This window comes from Natrix helvetica (assembly GCF_964273705.1).
Source record: "Natrix helvetica genome assembly, chromosome: 3".
NCBI lineage: Eukaryota > Metazoa > Chordata > Lepidosauria > Squamata > Natricidae > Natrix > Natrix helvetica.
Window position 1 is genome coordinate 132,230,760 of NC_138549.1, and position 20,794 is coordinate 132,251,553.

General features: G+C 35.2%; 1 protein-coding gene across 2 annotated transcripts in view; it reads right to left on the minus strand.

The window, feature by feature from the left end:
- Nucleotides 1–20,794, minus strand: part of PLXNA2 (plexin A2) — a 477,739-nt gene that overhangs the window by 200,647 nt on the left and 256,298 nt on the right. For both annotated transcript variants that reach the window (XM_081948333.1, XM_081948334.1), the window contains exon 5: nt 3,683–3,783. In XM_081948333.1, coding sequence (XP_081804459.1) covers nt 3,683–3,783 — 101 coding nt within the window. The remainder of the gene's footprint in view (nt 1–3,682; nt 3,784–20,794) is intronic.

Genomic DNA, 20,794 nt, shown 5'->3' on the forward strand with positions numbered 1-20,794 from the left:
TTCTAATCTCATTTTTCAAAATTTCCCAAGCTTCTTGAGTTGTTTTCCCCTCGAGGATTCTCATCCATGGAATTTTTCCCAAGCTCTCTCTAAGTTTATTGAAATGAGATCCCAAATGCCACTTTAACTATCTTCCCTAAAGTGGCCTTTGGGTATACTGGACCTCTTACCATAACCACTACTAACACAACTCCTGGAACCTGAAGTCCAATGGAGAAGACTGCATTTGTAGCCCTTAGTACATTCTTCTGAAAACAATTGTTTGTATATTTCAAAAGTGCTTTTTCAAAAGGCAACTATTTTCAAAAGGCAACTATTTTCAAAAGGCAACTATGGGGTTTTTCCCTTCATTCTCAGATGAAGATATTTTGCTTTTCATCCAAGAATCTTCATCTGATCTAGCTGGATGGGGAGGAAGGGAAAAAGGAAGGATTCGTTCTGATAACTGTATAACTGATACCCTAATATTTTGTTTTTTTATCTATTGCCGAGCCCACATTCAATAAAAAGAATGCAGACTGCAAAAGCCTGTTGTACTGTTCTCTTTCTTTCTCTCTCTTCCATTTGGTATAGCTAGATTCAGACTCAGATAAAGCATTTACATTAGTAGACTTGCTGACTGCTCAACAAAGAATCTTAATCTTCCCATGACAAACTTCCTCTAGATGAGGTGACAAGAATAGACCACAAAACTGTAGTCTTTATTACTAAAAACCCATTTGCTTTGGCTTAGAAATAGCATTTGGTGATTGGAGGGGAAGAGGAGAGCTGCCAACCATTTTTCCTTTGCAAAGGACCCCAGAAATATCTGGCAAAATATAGTTATTCCCTCTACTCCTCTACTTTAATAAGAACCAAAATATAAATACTGCCCAGGAAAAGAATTGTTGTGCTTTAAGTAAATTTGTGAGATTGTTCTAAACTGTGAGTTCTTGGGTGGAGCCTTTATCTCATTGTCTTGCTCAGTGCCTCTTTTTTTTCATCATACTATTTATGGCAACTGCCTTAACAGAGATAAATAGCTCTGGAGATAATACTAGCTATAGAAATCACAGAATGAAGGACATCCTTTAGCAGTCTTCTCATGGGTGCTAGCCACTGTGAGATAAAAATGAACAGAAGAAAACAAGGAACAAAACTTTCATCCCCTTTGAATTTTAAGGCAAAGATTTACATCATAAACTACCTTTTATGTGTTGTACACGTACATAATGCACCTGATTGCAACTGCGTAAACCAAATGTGTCATTTCCTGCAACTTCCTGCTCCAGTGAGATCTCCAGAAGAGTCACAATTTAAATGAATGCTGAAAGGTGCTATGTACTTCTGCCACACCAAACCCAAACACTGCCCACTGCCTTTCCATTTAACTGAGAAGTTTAATCTCCCAGGCTGAATAATGAATGTTATTAATGAAACACAATTTGTGAGCTTGCAGAGTTGTAGATAGTACCAAGTCTAGAAGTTTTCCTGAGTATTTGCTCAAAATAAACCAGAAGATACATTTAGAGTATCTTGCTGTGGAAACACTCAGAAGAGATCTACAATTTGTGATGGGATACATGAAAGCCTGGACAACTGGAGGCTCTTCACTTTGAAGCAAGATCTGTCAGATGAAAATGAAATAAATTATAGAACATGAGTGCAAATATGTTTACAAAAATAGGCACTCTTCTATGTAGTATGAAGAGAAAAAGCATTGCCTTGGTATATATCATATTACTCTCGTTGAGATGATTGGGAAAGAGAAAACAATTATATATAGCATATGATCAGGAGGAATACATATTATATTTATGTCCTTTATGATTGCATTGCACTTACATCAGAAATATTGAGGTCTTGTAGGTAGAAAGGAGAAGCTGGTAAGATCACTGTTGCTTGGGGAATGCCCACTTGGGGACTCCTTTCATGTCCCTGACAGGAGCTGGAGCAAAGGACAAGAGCTCACTCCATCCCATGGCACCACATGGGTCTTGAACACAAGCTTGCTAACATCCAACCCAGCATCTAACTATGAAAGCCACATGCTCTGTCTTATACTGTATAATACATCCTGGCTAATTCTGATCTCCCAACTAGACTTGGGACTGTTGCCTTATATTTACAGTACCTTAGCAACACAAATATTGCAAAAACTCAAGAAATGTCAGTTCTAAAAATCTAGACCTTTCTCTTCAGGGAGGCATTTAAGCAAATGCACAAACTATAATGTCCTCTTTAATAAGCTTTTGAACATTTAAGAGTTACAGAACAAGAATGTAGGGGAGAAATGTGCTGGGTTTTTTTTTTTCTGTTGAGTTTTTATTAGGTCATTGTGAAAAATAAGATGCTTTGGTATTTAGTCTTCGGCTAAGTTTTTTAAGAAACTATTTTTAATTCCTTTTTGGCAAAAAGGAATCTGAGGCTTTTTAAAAAAAGCAATCTGTATATTGTTTTGTTTTGAGTACAAGGTGGTGATTAAAAGTGTTATGAGGAACAGTATTGCCTTCTTCTTCTTCCTCTTTTTTTTTAAAAAAGAGATGGTAATAAACATCCAATGATGAAATAAATACCTTCTGACACATATGCGGCATTGAACTAAACCTGCTGCAAATGGAGTGTTGATCCAATTAGCTTATTATATTAGCTTTTCTCCATGATTTCCTTATCCCTCTTCCAACACCTGTTGCAGAGTCCTTTGGCCAGTTGATATTTTGTTGGTCCCCTCTGTCTTTAAATTTAATAGTGTTGTGGGCATGGGAGATAAAATTAAATACATAGAGAAATCCTCTTTCTTTTCTTAAGTGAACTACTAACCTCTCCTTTTAGATTTTGGAGACTTGTTCTGCTTAAAGAAGCATGGTCATTAAGGCAAAAAAAGAACTGAGCACTTCAATAATTCAGTGGCACATCTCCCTCAGATTCCCTTAAGATCTTGCCTAGAAAACCTTTTTCCTTTGTCTTAAGAGACATCCTCAAGCTCAGGAGAGAACACTTAGGCTAGCAAGCCTGGCAATTTCATTGCTGTAAAAGGTTTAAATCAGAGGCTGAAGAATCTAGCGTTTCTGAAATTCTAAGGGGTATTTAAGCAGTGATTCTATTAAGTTACAGTTGAAAGGAAGTGACTGATGCCAAGAAAGTCTCTTGGCAGGTGTGTATTAGCTTGTTTTGTGGAAAAGAAGACAGGAGTACAAAACAAAGTATAAGGAAGGTAGCTGCTATTACAAATTCAGCCTGAGATTGTTTCTTTTTCTAAAGATTGTGATTGCTTCTTGCATGCGTTAAAATAAAAACCCTCATGAATACATTTATTTTATAGTAAAAATACTGTATGTATGTAATTAATTAAGGGTTGGAAATTTACCACTATTTTTATTTAGAAGGCTAAATGATGCATCACAATTCCAGTCTTATTATAAACAGTATTGCATTAATTCTGCTTAGAGGTTCTTTTAAAATGATATTATATTTCTTTTGAGTAAAGGATTTGTATATTCATGGCTCCATTCCTGGAGTCAGTTGTTTTATCTTTATTATCTTAACTGTATTTATATTTCTTTCACAAGGCAGATATTTGCCGAAGTCCACAGCTAAAAAAAATCTCTAAAGGAACAGAAAGAGTTTTATTAAATAATAACAGAGGAGTTAAAGGTGTAGGGTTGATCTTGTGATAACCATCTTTTGTTGATGCTGAACTTACATGTGATGCAGAGAACACCAGCCACAGTGAGGGTCTCCTGAACTCAGACATTCTCCACAGGTTGTATACTGTTCACAGGATTCAACAGGAATCTGGGACACCTAGAGAGAGACAAAAATAAAAAAAAATATTGTTTCTTCAATACACCAAGAAAGAAAATCTAGTTCTGCTTTTCCATATAAAATGACATCAATGTTAATTTAAGACTCATGGGGTCTGAAAGATAAATAATTTGCCCCATCTCCCTCTGCTTTTACTGAAATGACAGTAAAAGTGTCACATAGAAAGGCAAATAAGATATAACAATGACTTGCTAAGTGTGGTTATCTGTTCAGAAGTCAGCTTTGGAAATAAATGGTTCACACTTCATATATCTCTCTTACTCTCTGGAAGGAATGCCACCACTTAAATGCAATTTTTTAATGAGTATATTGATAAGGAGTATATCACTGGTTAATCTGAATGTAATTTTATCCAATGGCCATGTTCACACGTGCTATGTGAAACGTAGCGCAATATATGAAGATAATGTTTGAAACAAGATTCAAACTATGCTTTCGATGCCTATTAGAAGGAAATTGTATGTTACCCTAAACACAATTGAAAGAGATATTGAAATGTCCCTTAACTCTAAATAAAGGGGAAGAGATACCTAAGAGGAGTGGTTGTCAGGAGAAAAAACATTCCCCACTGGGCTAGCTATAGAGAATCGGCTGTCATATAACTCTATATGAACTGCATTAGCCAATTCTCTTCTTAATTCATGCTCAGGTCATTCTACATATTGCTAGGGATTTTTCTTTTTCAAAAGTATTAGCATCCTTTAAACAACATGCTTGATCAGTAAAGCTCTCCTGAGCTGCTGAGCTGAGCTGAAACAAATGTTCAGCAAATGTATACTCCACCCCCCAACATTAGTGAAATCATACCAGATGCAATGTAAGAGTGTTAAAACCAGGTAACCACAATGAAATCCCATGAAATGTTGAAGTTCTATGTCAATCACACAATAACTAAGGCTTTCTTCCTTTGACTTGTTTTAGAGATTCATTACTTTTCAATAGTGATTTATAAATCAACTTTAAATATTAATCATGTTTTTAAAATGCTACAAAACCTAACAACAAATGAGAATAAAAAATAAAGAAAAGGCAACCATTCAACAAATAAGAACATACCTTCAATAATGCAATGGTGAAATCAAGAATGAATGTGAATGCAAGCAAAATCACTGGTTAAAAACTTTTTAAACAAACAAAGCCTTCCTAACTTCACTACTAACACTTCTCTTATTGCATTTCAAAGAACTCTCACAGTTTGGCACAGATGCAAAAGAGTTTTGGAGGTGCAGTTGAAAGTTCTCCTTTATCTTTCTTTCAAAGGAGACTGATAATGGCAAGAGGAAAATGGTGAGCTGTGGCAACAATGACAAATTCTTATTCTAAGAAATAGTTTCTGCATGAACTATATAAATAGCACAATAGGGTTTGTACTAAATTTACAAGTACTGAAACAAGACTCTAGAATGACAGTCAATATATCATCTTTTAATTGTATATTCACTTATCAGGATAATTCCAACCTGCACAACTTTGCAACACTCTATTATGGCTGAAAATAGAGTGATTTGTTGAAAGCCACAAGATGAATCAGTATGAAAGAAGAATAAAAGAACTCCTAAACCCCATGAGATTCTCCCATTTATTGAAAGATATTAACCCTCTGACATTCACATCCCGATATGAAGCAATAGTCACACTACTGAAATTTAACAAGATTCTAATTTAACACCATACTATGAGCTGAATTTTTACATTTCTGGCTGAAAGCAGGATTATGGAACAGCAAAGCCTAGAAAAAGATATTTCAGAGAGTGGAACATATTAGGAGGCAGTTGAAATCCATATCAGTACACAGATGAACAATAATAGACTCTGCAGAGGTACATGACATTTTACTTGTTATATCCCACAGTGGTACTTATAAACATGTAATAAACTTGTGCAGAGTGATAGATGAACAGAATTCCCTATTGCAGCCAGATGCATATACATATCCAGATGACTCCCTTGACTTCACAGGTGATATACACAATGAGAAACATACACTGTGGATACTTGGCCTATTAATAACCCTAAAAGAAGGTCAGTTTCAGAGCAATCCATAGTTTTAAAGCTATTATGTGGCGTGTTGTTTCTTGGCAGAAAGAAATATCAACATAGGACAGATGTAATAGAAAGGGAAGTTGAAATGAACAGGATGGGAAATGGGCAGTGAAAACTGATCAGTTACAAATTAATGATTCCATCTTACTGCCTTTTGGTACTTTGAGCAATTATGGGGTAATCTAGCAAGGCCAGGAAACAAGGTACAGCCTGTGTTGACAGATGGCCCAGCAGTCCAAGCTGAACACATCAAGGATCAATTCTTGGCTTATGCAAGAGGAACCTGTTTGTTAGTGCCTCAAGCAATACTTCTCCTGGCTGAGTTTCAGATTAAAAAGCTGCTCTACCAAATGCCCAACCTCATGAATTATCAGAAAGGAGGATGTGACTGAAGATGACAAGGTATTTGACACCATCTGTAGGAAAAATATACTGTGCTATCTCATTCTTAGACTTCATTCCATGATTTCAGAAAATAGATAGGTAAAGTTCCCAGTATTCAGGGATGTTGTAGGATCTGAAAAATGCAACCAGAATGGAGCATAAGAATGAAAAGCTGAAATGACTTATATGTAATATAGAATTAGTTGGGATTTTCAAATTCAATAAAAGAGCAACTAGGGTGCAGGAAGACACATGATAGAGTTGCTAATTTATTGCAAGACGCAGTGATGGCTACCAACTGGCATGGTCTTAAAAGGGGATTACATTCATATGGGAGCATATTATTAATGTTTATTATTAACAATACCTGAAGCTGCCAGCAGGAACCTCTAATAAAACCTTATGGCAAACAATAATAGTAGTAAACAGTGTAATACTTTATTATATTTTTAATTTGTCTAAGAATTAAAATTTCACAGGCAGAGCATACAGTTAATTAACACATAAAATAAAAAATAAAGCATCAAGTAGCATAAAATAATATAAACATATAAAAGCTATTATCTGATACAATATAAGCATTTAAGTTAAAGATTTAAGTTACTGTAAAATTTTGCAATTCACTATATGCTTTTATGTAATATTTTTTTCAGTTTTATTTAGTAGATGAGTATGTAAAAGTCATGCATTGTTGTTGTCGTCTTCAACAACAACAAAAACCTTGTCTGAAGCTTTATTAATAATTAAGACTCATGTTCCTATCTAAGTCTTCTGAAAATAATAATAATAATGGAGCTTTATAGGTGGTGATATCTCAGGCAAATTCCTCCTAATGGCAGATTTTATTTTTTATCAAAATATACCAGATAAGTATAGAATAATTGGGCAAGTTGTTGGTACTACCCAGACAAGGTGGTACAGATAATGGCAAGAAAATGCCACTTTTAGCCGAAGATAATTTTTTTGGCTTAAATGAGAGGGTAAATTGATGCATATCTTTTGCTATCAGTGACAACAATCCTTCCTAAGAAGAGTACCCCAGAAGATGAATAATAGTAGAAGACAACTATTTATCTTCTGTTCTTCTTGTGGACTTCCCATAGGCATGTAGTCTATCTCTGTGGAAAAAAGATGCTGAACTAAATGTTTCCAGTTCAGTTTGCTTGAAGACTTTTCTGCATAATATCAGTGACTGTTCCTATTCCCATGCATTTGGAAAGGAGGTAGGAAACTAAAGCCTTGCTTTTCCATGTCCCTTTGTACAGTTTACAGAATTCATTAAAATAATAATGAACAGAATAAATCATAGGCATAAAGAACCAATAGAGGTGGAGTTGTGCATATAGATTTTGTGTGCATATCAGTCATAATGTCAGGGATAGCATCATCGCCCCCACCCTGTTAAGAGTCACATTTCCATTAGAGAATAATCTATTGAGGTCTGTATGATATGAATGGCTCAGGCAACTAGTTGATGAGTTACCCATTCTTTTCTGTCAGCCTTTTCTTCTTTCTCATTTTCTTTGTGATACTCACCTTTCTTTCCCTCAAGGAACATGCTGTGAGAAACTGGCAGCTTTCTCTTATCACAAACCTGACCTATCTATTGTAGAAGGACTTCTGAAATTAAACCAAGGAATGCAGTTTGCTACTCAGAAATTAAACCATCCACTCAGCATAATATGCAGGGTTTTTTGGCTAATTGGATTAGGAAACCATGGATATCTAGATAAAAATGACTAGGAAATCAGAGTATATATTTGGGAAATGAAAATATGGACATATATTTCAATCATGGAGTTTTAAAACAATGAAATAATTGTTTTAGAGATATAATCCACATATTGTTTTTTACTATTTGGTTAGAAAAAGCCTCAAGATAGAAACAATTCCGGTTTCATTTTCACATTATTGGAAATTCTCCTTTTTTATTTTAGCAATTAAAATACATGTATGCAATGGCATGAATATTTCCATATTTCCTTAGAAGTATGGATCCTATTTGTTTCTGGTATCCACCTTCTTCAGTCTTCCTGATACTGCTTGCTTGCTTATGTACCATCAGGTCATTTGCACTTCCTAGTAGTCACATAAACATTTTGCTTATGATCGTCTATCCCTGATCTAATCACCACTGAAACTGAGTCCATCCATTTTTCTGCTGGTTGTTGTCATCTTCTTCTTTTTCAGTATTGGAGCCTTGTCCAAAGAACTAGGTCTCACATAATGTGTCCGAAGTAGGACAATTTGAGATTAGACCTTTATGCCTTGAGTGAGAATTGTGGATTGATTTGTTGATGATCTACTGATTTCTTTTCTTGGGGTCCATGGCATTCTCAGGAGTCTTCTCCCACACCAAAGGTCAAAAATGTCAAAAATCTTCCATTTGCTTCTCCAAAGCCCATTTCCAGATATATTGAATTATGATTTCCATAATTTACAGCTAATTATTTTGCTTCTAAATATATTTACCTTATGCTTTCATAGTCTTCTTAATTCTCAATTGTTTCTTTCATATTTTATAATTTATTATGTCATGGTATGATCCTGGAAAGAGTCTAATTAATGATTGTATAAAATTACTAAACAAGGAAGTTCTTAGTTTACAAGTGGGAAGGTAGAACAACTTCCCTATTCTTTTACAACCAATTTTGAAGTGAGCTATCGCCACAATAAAGGAGGAACTATATACAATTATTTTGCAACACAAACCTATCAGATTGTAAGATAAATTTGAAGCTATTATAAATTTTCCATTTCTGAACTTTAATTTTTAAAATATCTTATTTTTATTATTGCAATTATGGTACTTCTACTGCTGAGTTTGTTCCCACAGGTGAATGCAAAGAGAGCTAGTTTGGGAGCTAAGTTCTTAAGTATATCTTTGCCCTAGAATCTAATGTAGGGAGTTGTTAAAAATCTGAAACATGTAAGGCAAAAATGAAGTTCTAGAGGGGAGAATGTATATTGCGGTTACATACATTTGTAACCACTTGTGCAGCACTTGTGTTTGTTTTCTTCTGGCACTATATAGACAGCTACAATAAAGAAAAGAGGAGGGGGGAGAAGAAAGAACTAAAAGAGAAAGGAGCTCCCTGGGGCTAAAATGAAAGCGAAGGGGAAAATGTAACTCCTTTCCCCACCACCACAAAAGGGGCTTCATGCTTCAATAGATTGGAGAGAAACCTCTGATTCCTGCTACAGTTCACCTACATGTATAAATGCTGCCTGCTGTATCTGTTACATTCAGCAATCGTCTCGCTTTCTACCCTGCCATCCAAATGTAGTTTTTATGCTGAGCAAACTAAGAATCCAGTCTCTTCTTTCTCCATTTTTTCCCCTCTGAATCTTGTGAGTGATGTCGGCAACTGGCTGGGAATTAAAACAACTGACTGCATTACATTTGCTCAGTCCGTCAAAACACTGCCCTGCTCCCAGCAGCTGGAGAGTCAGAAGCTGAAAGGAATCAGTGTATTTTGGAACAAAGGCTACTTTCACGCCAAATACTTTTGATACAGTGAGAACTCAGTTCCTCTCTACATTTGAAACCAATAAGGCCCTTCTTTCTCTTATTTCCTGGGCCCTACTTAACAGATTTTTCCAGGGGAGAGGAGAAGAGAAAGAAAAAGAGTATAAAATGAGGGAGTATGAAGACAGAAGTAAGCAACTGTAGCGATAACATCCTAAGAGACCTGCTGCTATGCCAAAGTTGAATGAAATATAATGTTAAATCTTTTTCAAAGGGAAACAAAGCTTGTTTGATCTGTGCCAAAATGTGTGGCTGTTAGTGTAAATTAATATTACTATGTAAGTTAGTATTATAACAAACTAATAAGGATATGTCAGGGCTTCCAAAACCAATTCAAGATGATGTTTTTGACCCTTCAAGACCTTCATGGCATGGGACTGGGTTATTTGACCTAGTCCCTCTCCTTGATTACATCTGCCCTCCCCATCTGATATGGCAAGGGAGACTTGCTTCAGGTCATGTCTGTCAGAGAAGTACATTTGGGGAGCCCAAGGAGGTAGGTCTTTGTCTTATGGAACACTCACATCTCCCTCCGCAGCTGAATTGAGGTTAGCTCTTTATTAATATTCTGGAATTCCCTCAAGAATTCTGGAGTATTTCTTGTTTAATAATTAAAATTGTTTTAGCTTCTGTTTAAGTTTGATGAAAAAGACATCACAAAACAACCAATAATATGAGCTTCTTCAAATTACTGATACTCTTTCCCCATATTTGGAATTCCATATTTTCCTGGTTAAATTATGGGAAATAATAGTATGATATACACACCATTTGTTGATATCATTGACATGTTCTACTAGTGCTGTTCAGTATTGATTGGCAAGTGCGTTTTCTGCTTTGTAGACTTTCTACATCCATTGTTTTCTGTACAGTACATACTAGAGGAACATGTGCACTGAAAAAAATATTGATATTTCTCCCTACCTGAATATAACTTTTATTATTTTTTTGTAATTCCTTCAGTTATTCAAAATAATATTTCATAATAGATTAAAAACTTCTTTAATTGTCTCTTACATAATATTTTACAATTAAAACTTCTTTAATTGTCTCTTATATAATATTTTATTTAGTCAGTATTGCCAGATTTTAATTAAGCTTTGCTATTCCTAGAAATCTTGACTTTTTTTAAAAAAATGAATAGTGTAATAATTTTTTTATCTTGACAAACTGGGAATTCTGTATTTTCATTTTATAAAGATATCTACTTGCGTGGATATATTTTATATGAAATTATTAGCTCCCAAATAATAATCTGGCCAAATAATGGTTTTGAAACTGAATGTGAGCAAGTTATCATTGAGATGAATTTGTGGAAATTCAGTACTTTACAATCCATGAGAAACTATATGCCTGTTCCTGTTAATTGACTGAAGATTTGTTCTACAAAAGGCATTTTAGCATGTACTCTTAGAGTTGCTTTATTTTTTTAATCTCTGGGGTCCAAATACATACCTATCTAGTCTTTGCCAGACTTTCCTAAAATCAATTGTTGGATTGTCCTACATTGTATATTCTTTTAAGTTGTTTCTTCTTGTTTTTGTTCATTTAATTCATTTCTTTTTTCATCTCTTTTAGTCAATGCCACCAGCATTTTCTATGTTGCTGAAATTTTAAGTGGTATCTATGGCTGGATTTTTATGGCATGTAGCTGTTGTAAACAAGTTGGTCTTGAAATGTAGATTTTGTAATATCTTTCATCATTGCATTGCTCTTCTAAATTTCCCCATTAAATTAACCTTTTACAACATGTTTAAATTAGTCACAGTCCTTAGGGCCAAGTACAACTTATGCATCAAAATCTGCAATTGGACTCTCAACTGAACTGATTTGTCTTTATAAATGCATTTCATATTACATTTATGGAACATTTGTCGTTTTTCACCATGTTATTAATCTGGAACTTGAATATTTAAGTGATTCAATTTGTGTGCTTTTTAAATTTGTTACTTGAGCTTCTGTCCTGCTCATCTATAAATTGCATTGCTTTATCCCCATATTTGTTATACCTATGTATCATTCATGTTCCAGAACTAAGGGAAAAATCTAATGGGATATCATTTGTGTTATGTTTGCCAGTATAGATAAACTTTGTCTTGATATTCTCTCTTTATTTTTATGTATTTTCATTTTTGCCAAAATGGCTACCAATTGTTATGATTGCATGCTTTAATTTGGTTTTGCTATTTCTCAATTTTTGGTGCTTTCTTTTCTGAAAGGACTTGCTTTACCTTCATTATTTCACTTTTAAAAGATCAGTTTACATCATTTGTTTTTCTGCTCCTCCCATTCATATCCATTACTAGTATATTTACTTAATGTGATATATGTTATATTGCTCTTTAGTTATATTCCCAGGATTATTTACAAAGGAATAGAAAATGAAATTTAAATAATTCAATCCATAAAAAAATTGTTTTATGTTTATTCTTTAGAATAAACTCCTGTTTATTTATAAGTTTTGATATTAGACATTTTTATGCTTTTTAAAAAATATTTTTCATAAACCAATCAGTTGGCTTTTTCCACTGGGTGGTCTAGAAATGTAATCAATTAATCAATCAGTAGCTATCTTCTGATTCCAATTTATCTGTGTATAATTGGACTTCCTGGACATTAACTTATGAATAAACATAAACATTTGCAATCTAAATAAATGAAGGTGTAAAATCAGGAAAGCATTTCTACATGTCTACATATGAAGTCCAACAGCTAGCACTGTACAGGTCCTATATCAGTGGTGGGTTCCTATCAGTTTTGTCCAGTTTGGCTGAACCTATAGTGGCATGACAGCCTAGGTTGCAGAACTGGCAGCAACCCAAGTTGGCCATGCCTTTGAACTGGTTCCCCGGTCGCAGCAGTAGCTGCTGCCACCATCCTGCTTTTGAGTTCTGTGCATGCGCAGAACAATTTCTGCGCACCCATGAGCAAACTGGCAGTAACGTTGGCTAGAACCCACCCCTGTCCTATATGATCATTATGATCCATTGTAACTGCATTTTCATTATATACAACTTCTGGAGACAGTTGCATTCTTTATATACTAGATTAGAATAATGCAGGTATAAAAAGAAGGGTATTTTCTGTTTAGGAAGACTTTTTTTGTCAGGGATCTGTTAATGTAAATTGGCCTTAACATTTATTAAATTGGTAAATTCACTTTTTTACTCCGGACTTTTAATAGTTAAATGATTTTAACATTCACTTTAAAGTTTTATCTTGTGTTTTTTATTAGACATCTTGAGTGTTCATTTCTCATAAATCACAACTGGCATAAAATTCTCAATTGGTCAGAAGCATTATGTCGCAGAAGCACAACTTGAATTTCCATTGATGAGGACTGCTCAAGGAATATTCCATACTGTAAACTGGGAGACAAAGTGACAAAATTCAGAACTCACTAACAACAGAACATCAAATATAAACAGCAAGTGGCAGTGTATGCCTACCTTGCAAAGAAAGAAAGAAAGAAAGAAAGAAAGAAAGAAAGAAAGAAAGAAAGAAAGAAAGAAAGAAAGAAAGAAAGAAAGAAAGAAGAGAAAGAAAGAGTAAGAATAATTAGAAAGTTAGAAAAAAGCTAAGGAAGGTAAGACTTGGTGAGCTCTTTGATGGAAAATTACACGAAACACCTTAGCTATAGGCTAGACTAGGAGAAAAACTAGGAGAAAAGCTTTATGGAGTTGAGTCTGGTTCAAGGGAGTTTTTGCCATTTTATCACAAAATAATTGTTATTGTACATTGTTGAGAAATTATTGTGGGTAATTTCCAGTTCAGTTTGGACCCACCACATTCATAATCTCTATTTTCAGATCAGATCAGAGCAGAATAAACAAATACCCCATCATCACTTCAGCTAGCCAAAATGTAACTTAATGCTATGTTAAACATTAGCACAACATCAAAACAATTAATTGGCAAAAACAGGATAGAAGACAGGCAAAAGTGGTGGAGAGAAAGACACACAAAGAACAGGCAAGAATTTATACTATCTAAATTTCCAAACAGTGACATCAAAAAGGAACATAAATTTCTAGATCCCACTGGAAAAAAAATATACTATAGGAATGGATATTCAAAACGTAGTGGCCTTTGATTATTCTATACTTAACCCTTTATATAAAATAGAATAGCAGAATAGAGTCAGTTTGGAGTTTGGTGGCACCTTTGTCAAATTTAACGAATTCATACATATAGGTAGAGGGCAGGCAGGAGAGCAGGTGATTCTCCTCTATTCTGTACCATTACATTCCAGCAATTTGATGGATGATGATGATGTTTCTACCACATGTTTAATATTTTCTATGGATGAGACTCAGTGTGGTCTAGTGGTTAAGGCATCATGTTAGAAATTGGGAGATCATGAGTTCAAGTCCTGTCTTAGTCATGAAAGCCAGATGGGTGTCTTTGGGCCAATTGCTCTCTCTCTCAGCCCAACCCATCACACAAGGTGGTTTTGGGAACAAGAGGAAGAGAAAAGTGTGTTGGATATATTTTTGCTACCTTATTTGTTTTTATAAAAAAAACAAAGGGATACAAAGAAAATATTTTTTCTTCAAGAAATTCTTTCAGCTAAATGCAACTTTTTCTTTCCTTAAGCACTTAGATTTTTTTAAAAAAGAGACCTGGGTCAATGCTCCCGCTAAGACAGGGAAAGCTACTAAATCAATTGTGCTTTTCTTGGCACATTTAAAAAAAAATATGACAAATAATAACAATGTATTTTCTTCAATTTTAATTTTATTTTCTGTTGGTTTCTTGCTCTCGTTGTTTAATTTTGTGCTTGAAATCTTTCTTGTCTGCATAATTGTACTGCTGTAAATAAATATTATATACTTTGTTCTACGAAAGTCTTCAGTTTCACAGGGTTCCCCCCCACCCATACGACATTTCACATGCAAGAACACATTGATATCAGAATAATAATTACAGGGGTATAAAACATAAAAACATTGGATTCAAATATATGTGTTTCTGTTCAACCTCTGTACAAACCAAGATACACAAGCAACTTCCTTCATTCCTTTCTTCCTCCTTCCTTCTCTTTTCTCTCTCTCTTTCTCTCTCTCTTCTTTCTTTCTTTCTTTCTTTCTTTCTTTCTTTCTTTCTTTCTTTCTTTCTTTCTTTCTTTCTTTCTTTCTTCTTCTGAAAATCTTCTAAGCCACAATATTTAAATATGCTAATTCTGTCTTAATATCATCCACTTTCAAATTTTGTATATGAGATGGAATGGAAATATTAGGATCAATAGATATCAGGAGAAAATAGAGCCTAACAAAACGAGGTAGAATGAATGTGGATTCCAGTGGATTCTTTTCAGGAATACTTTGATGGATATTCCCTTCCACAGAGGATCCCAACAGGAACTCAACTCTTTCTACCACAATGTTGATATTAGGAGATGGTGTTAATAAAAGAAGTCAGAGCACACACTGTGCTTCCCTTTGCATAGCAAGCCATGCTTTTTTATGCCAGGAATGGTTTTTGAAGGCAAAATATGTTTAGATAAGTACTCTACACATAACTGAAATTAACAGTGAGAAAGTTTTCATCAGGCTTCCCCCCTCTAATTTAAATGCTTGAGCTGTGATATCATCAATATGCTGATGATAGCCTATTTAACATTTCAACTCTAAGTTATGAGGGGTTGCTGTCAACATCTTATTCCAGTCCTGGGAGGCTGTAAGGAGCTTTATTAAAAAGAACAGGCTGAACTTGAAGCCAGAAAAGATGGGTATCAACACAAGCATTATAATTGTATAATATAAATTCCTGCATGGCTTATAAAACCCACGCAGGAATTTTTTTTTTTTTACAATTTTGCCAATTTCCTGGGTACAATTTCAGGTGTTGGTTTTATGAGTTATAAATTTACAAGTTAAGTAATAAAGTTCACTTATATCTTGCCACCTGAGTACTTACGTACAAGATTGCTTGATTGCTCCCATCTGAATCAGCCCAACCTATTACATTATTTGTGTGGAATTCCTGGTCATCTTGCACATCAGGAGGCAAATGGAACTGAAGCCAGGAGGCATTTTACTTCAGTGGTAGCACCAGAGCTTTGGAGTCATCTTCTCCAAAGATCAAATGAGCCCCCTGCTATTGAGCTTCTAATGGATATTAAAAACTGGGTACTTTCAGACAGAGTTCCGGTGGAGTTTATACTATTATATTCTTTTGGAGGGGATGTCTTGCCCCTTTGCTTTTGCGATTGCTGTGATTGATTTATTGGGTTACAACTTATATATTTCATTTTTAAAAAACTGAATTGTACCTTGTTGCAACGTTTTGCTGCTGAGAGATACTTTTTTTTTCTCTTTTCTTTTTTTACTGTAGTGGGGTATCACACCGTACATGCAGTTTTGCCTGTCCTCTGGGGGAAATCCTGCAAACAGTCATTTTCATATTTGATTGTTTACAGAAATAAATCTTAAACTGCTTTATGTGAAGGAAAAGAAGAATCTCACGAATCTTATGACTGATTGCAGTCAAGGTATGTTAATATCCAATGAGACAGAGGAAGAACTTTAGGTTCATATGCTTTCCCCACTAGTCTATATGCCTTTTTTCTTGTTGGTTGGATGATATGGCTCAGTCTATCGTGTTTTCCTGTATTGATTTCAGATTCACAATGAAGATTTTGAATATGGATGAAGCATGTTCCTGAGCATGCACTTATGAAATACAGTTACCATTTATGCATTTTCCATTCCAAAGTAATTTATGAACCATCTTCAAGGGAAACATTCAAATACACAATAATGTCTTGCTTTCAACTTGAAGTGAAATTCATCTAGAACAAACTATACAATCAGATCTGAGTAAGGGTCAAGAGATCTTGAAGTCCACAAGTCTTAAAGCTGTCAAGTTTGAACACCCCTGGCATTGTTTTTCTAAAGGGTTAGGAATGCAAGGGTCTTGTAACTTGACAGCTTTAAGACTTGAGTGCTTCAAATGCCAGAGCTTCTGAGCCAACATTTTGGTTGCTAAGCAAGAGCGTTGTTAAGTGAGTTTCACCACATTTTACAAGTTGGCCACACCCACCCAGTCACATGGCTGGCAAGCCACCCCCACTTGGTCACATGGCTGGTAAGCTATTCCCACCCGGTCACATGGCTGGCAAGCCACTCCCACAAAGCAGGCCACACCTACATTTATTTTATTTATTTATTATTCGTATTTATAGACCGCCCCTTCTCCCGAAAGGGACTCGGGGCGGTGTACAGTCACTAAAATGCGTTATAAAATACATACATAAAACAGTTAAATAATTAAATACGTAGGTGGAGGAGGTTGCAAGACTGTATATAGAATAATAAATATAGTACATTAAAAGCTTACATAAGAGGTTCTAGAACAAACTATACAATCAGATCTGAGTAAGGGTCAAGAGATCTCCTATGTATCATAGAAACTGTAGACGTTTCTAAAGGATATGGATTTTTACATACAATTGTAAGCATGATACACTTCTGGGAAAGAGATTATCCTTTGGATGTGCAGGGTTAAACAGACAATGATTAAGTTTAATGTGCATCCCCAAGATGCACTCAAGAAAGGAACCAGGAAATGCTTTTGTAGCTAATTAATTCAGTATTAGTGTTACGTTCCTTCCTGGAAAGTTTGTCCAATCCCCATCTTGCCTATAAACTCTCATGTCAAGTGGCTTTGTCCAGTGTTGCTGTGTGCCTAATGTTCCAGCTAAGATTGCAAGTTCTAATTTATTGTGCTTTGAGATCCTTGATGAAAGGCATGACAGGACTGCAAAGTGCTTCATCACATTAAAAAGCCAGGGTTATAAAGCCTTTGTGGCCTCTGGCAGGCATTTCATGTGACAGACTCAGCTCTTGCTTTACCGCTCTGTAAAGAAAGAAAAATTCACATCTTGCATAGTGTCCCATGACAATTGCTTTAATTAAAACACCATGGGATGTCAGTAAGCTCCGTGTTGCTGAGTGACAGGAATCCCTGGAGGTAGCAATTCCAGAGAAAAGGGAAGGCAGTTTGAATCAGGAATTTCCTTCTTCTACCTGCACAAGACACACAACTGATTCTCAGAGTGAGAGCATCAGATTTTATACAGAACTTTCATGAATATCCCTTTTATGAGCTCAGTACAGGTATTTCACAACTTACAACCATTCATTTAGTGACTATTCCAAGTTACAACTGGAACTAAAAAAAGTGATTTATGATTGCTCCCTATGTCACATGGTTAGAATTCAGATGCTTGGCAACTGGTTCATATTTGTTATGGTTGCAGAGTCGCTGTGAGCAACCTTTGTGACTTTTTGACAAACAAAGTCAATGGGGAAGCCAGATTCACTTAACAACTGTAGCAAGAAAGGTTATAAAATGGTGCAAAACTCACTTAACAAGCGTCTCAATTAGTAATAGAACTTTTGGGGTCAATAGTGGTCTGTATTGTATGGGGTGGGGGTTGCATTTCATTTGAAGATGTATGTGCAAGGACAGAGTATAGATGGGATTAGAAATGGAATTGTAGGTTAGAGATGGGATTATCTTTTTTGTTTTACATTCTTTTGAAAATTCCTGAGTTTAAATCCTACTTCTTTGCCAACCACTCCAATTCATAAATCTTAGGCAGAGTGTAATATTTTTTTAAAACTTGATAGTCATGTTTATTAAGAGAGAGGAGCTAAATGGAGATATGTGGTAAAGCAGTAATGGTCACAAATATATCAGGTGAGGAACTAATATAGTTCCTAGAGACTCTAAGTAGTTTATGTGCAACATAGAGAAGAATATAGAGTAAAAGGGGTTGGAAAATGTGCAAACATGTACATTTCAACATAATATATATATTAGTAACAGCAGCATTACTGTTATTGTAGCTAACACATTAAAATGTGTGCTTATTTCACTATTTAGGTAATGTCCTAGTTTTTAGATCAGAGATCATGAATGCAGAAGCTTTAACACAAATTCTTTACTACAAGGGCCATTATCAGACTCATCTAATTGAAATGCTGAAGCCAAACGTATGCACATATATACAAGCACATACATTTAGCACTGAATCAGTTGAACACGGATTGAGAGGAAAATAAATTTTCTGATGCATCATTTCTATCACAGTCCAGAATGATATATTAAATTTATCTCTTTAAAACTGTAATTCCTCTTACATGATAAAACTTTGTAAAAAGTATTACATACTAGAATTTACGAATAAACAACTTCATTGATGTTGCATATTTCATGAATATTCATACTTTGGGGGCTATTGTGTATATTTGATATTTAAAAGTAAGGCATCATACCTTTAAAAAGATGCTTGTCTTGGAGGGATAGCAAGTTTACAAAATGATTTGTCTTGTTGCACAGAGCTAGAAAGCAAATTTTACCACGAATGTACATATGACTATTTTGTTTTCAGATCAGATGTTATCAACCTGCAGATCAGGAGTGGGTTCCTGCCAGTTCTAACCTCTTCTATAGAAGAGGTTCCACAAATCTACGGTGCCGTTTAGAACCGGTTCCAGCTCCCTCCCCCTGCCCATCTGCACATCAAGATGAAGAGCGAGTTAAGGAATTCTGGGAGTTGAAGTCCACAAGTCTTAAAGCTGTCAAATTTGAACACCCCTGGTGTTGTTTTTCTAAAGGATTAGGGGTGCAAGGGTCTTGTAACTTGACAGCTTTAAGACTTGAATGCTTCAAATGCCAGAGTTTCTGAGCCAACATTTTGGTTGCTAAGCAAGAGCGTTGTTAAGTGAGTTTCACCACATTTTACAAGTTGGCCACACCCACCCAGTCACATGGCTGGCAAGCCACTCCCACCCAGTCACATGGCTGGCAAGCCACTCCCACAAAGCAGGCCACACCTACATAAGAGGTTCTAAAAAAATTTGAAACCCACCACTGCTGCAGACCAACCACAATTTTTTATTCATGTAAAAAGCTTGAATACAAATCTTCCCTCACAGTTGTGGAAAATTAATTTCTATTATTTCTAACATATTAATACATAATATATTGCATATATTTCATCTCTTAAAAACAAGCTATTCCTACGTAGCTGCAGTTTGCTGTACTACTGTATGCCATCTTTTTTGCAAGGAAGCTATGCAGCCAGATAAAATGATAGGATTGAAGAGAAATAGATATGGTTGAAGAACCAAGATAGATACAAACTAAATAACCATTAGTTAACAGAAGGCAAAATCTACACAAATCTAAGATAGAAAAGTAGTAGGTGTTGTTTTAAGAATAATTCCTTTCCAAGTGATATACTGATTAAAGGATATGACCTTTCATATCCTTATAAAGGAATTGTTTCCTGACTGAAGGAGAAAGAAGTCTTTCTGCTATGCCTTGATGGACTTATTAAGGTACTATTCTACCTGCTCCTGTCTCAGTTTCCCTAGCTCTCCAACAGAGAATGAAAGAGAAGGCAAGGTGTTAATCACAAGACAAATACCAGGGACACTAATGGCAGAAACAGAAGAATGCAAAGAATGTTTCAACCTTTTTCTTCTATCCACTCCACTTTTATGTTGCAGATGATAAAGGCAAAGAATTGCTTCCAACAATGAGAAGCAATTAATAAAGGGCAGAGTTTTCACCTTTCTTCAAAAATAGCCTGGAAGCCATCTGACTCATTATTACCTCCTAATGGCATTTTAAATATGGCAAGAAAAGGCAAAGCTTCTCTATATAAGAAGACTCTGACACTTGTTTAGGTAACTTAATTACTTTATCAGCAATCCTTTTACCTGTCCCACGAAAGGTCCATCACTTCTAGTTAGCCATTTTAACCTCATAAATTTATGTTATTCCTATAAAATATGCCCCTGAAACTTATGAAACCAAGTTAGCAATTAAGATCAATGCACAATTTATCTTAACATTATGATGTGCTGTAATTATGGAATAGGCAATTGAACAGTACCTTCAATTGCCTATTCCATAATTACACACTCCTTCTTATTGGATTTGACTTGCAATTTTTTCCCAAACAGTTCCTGTATATGTATTTATCATATTTCCTTTCAGAATATTCCAGCAAAGTGA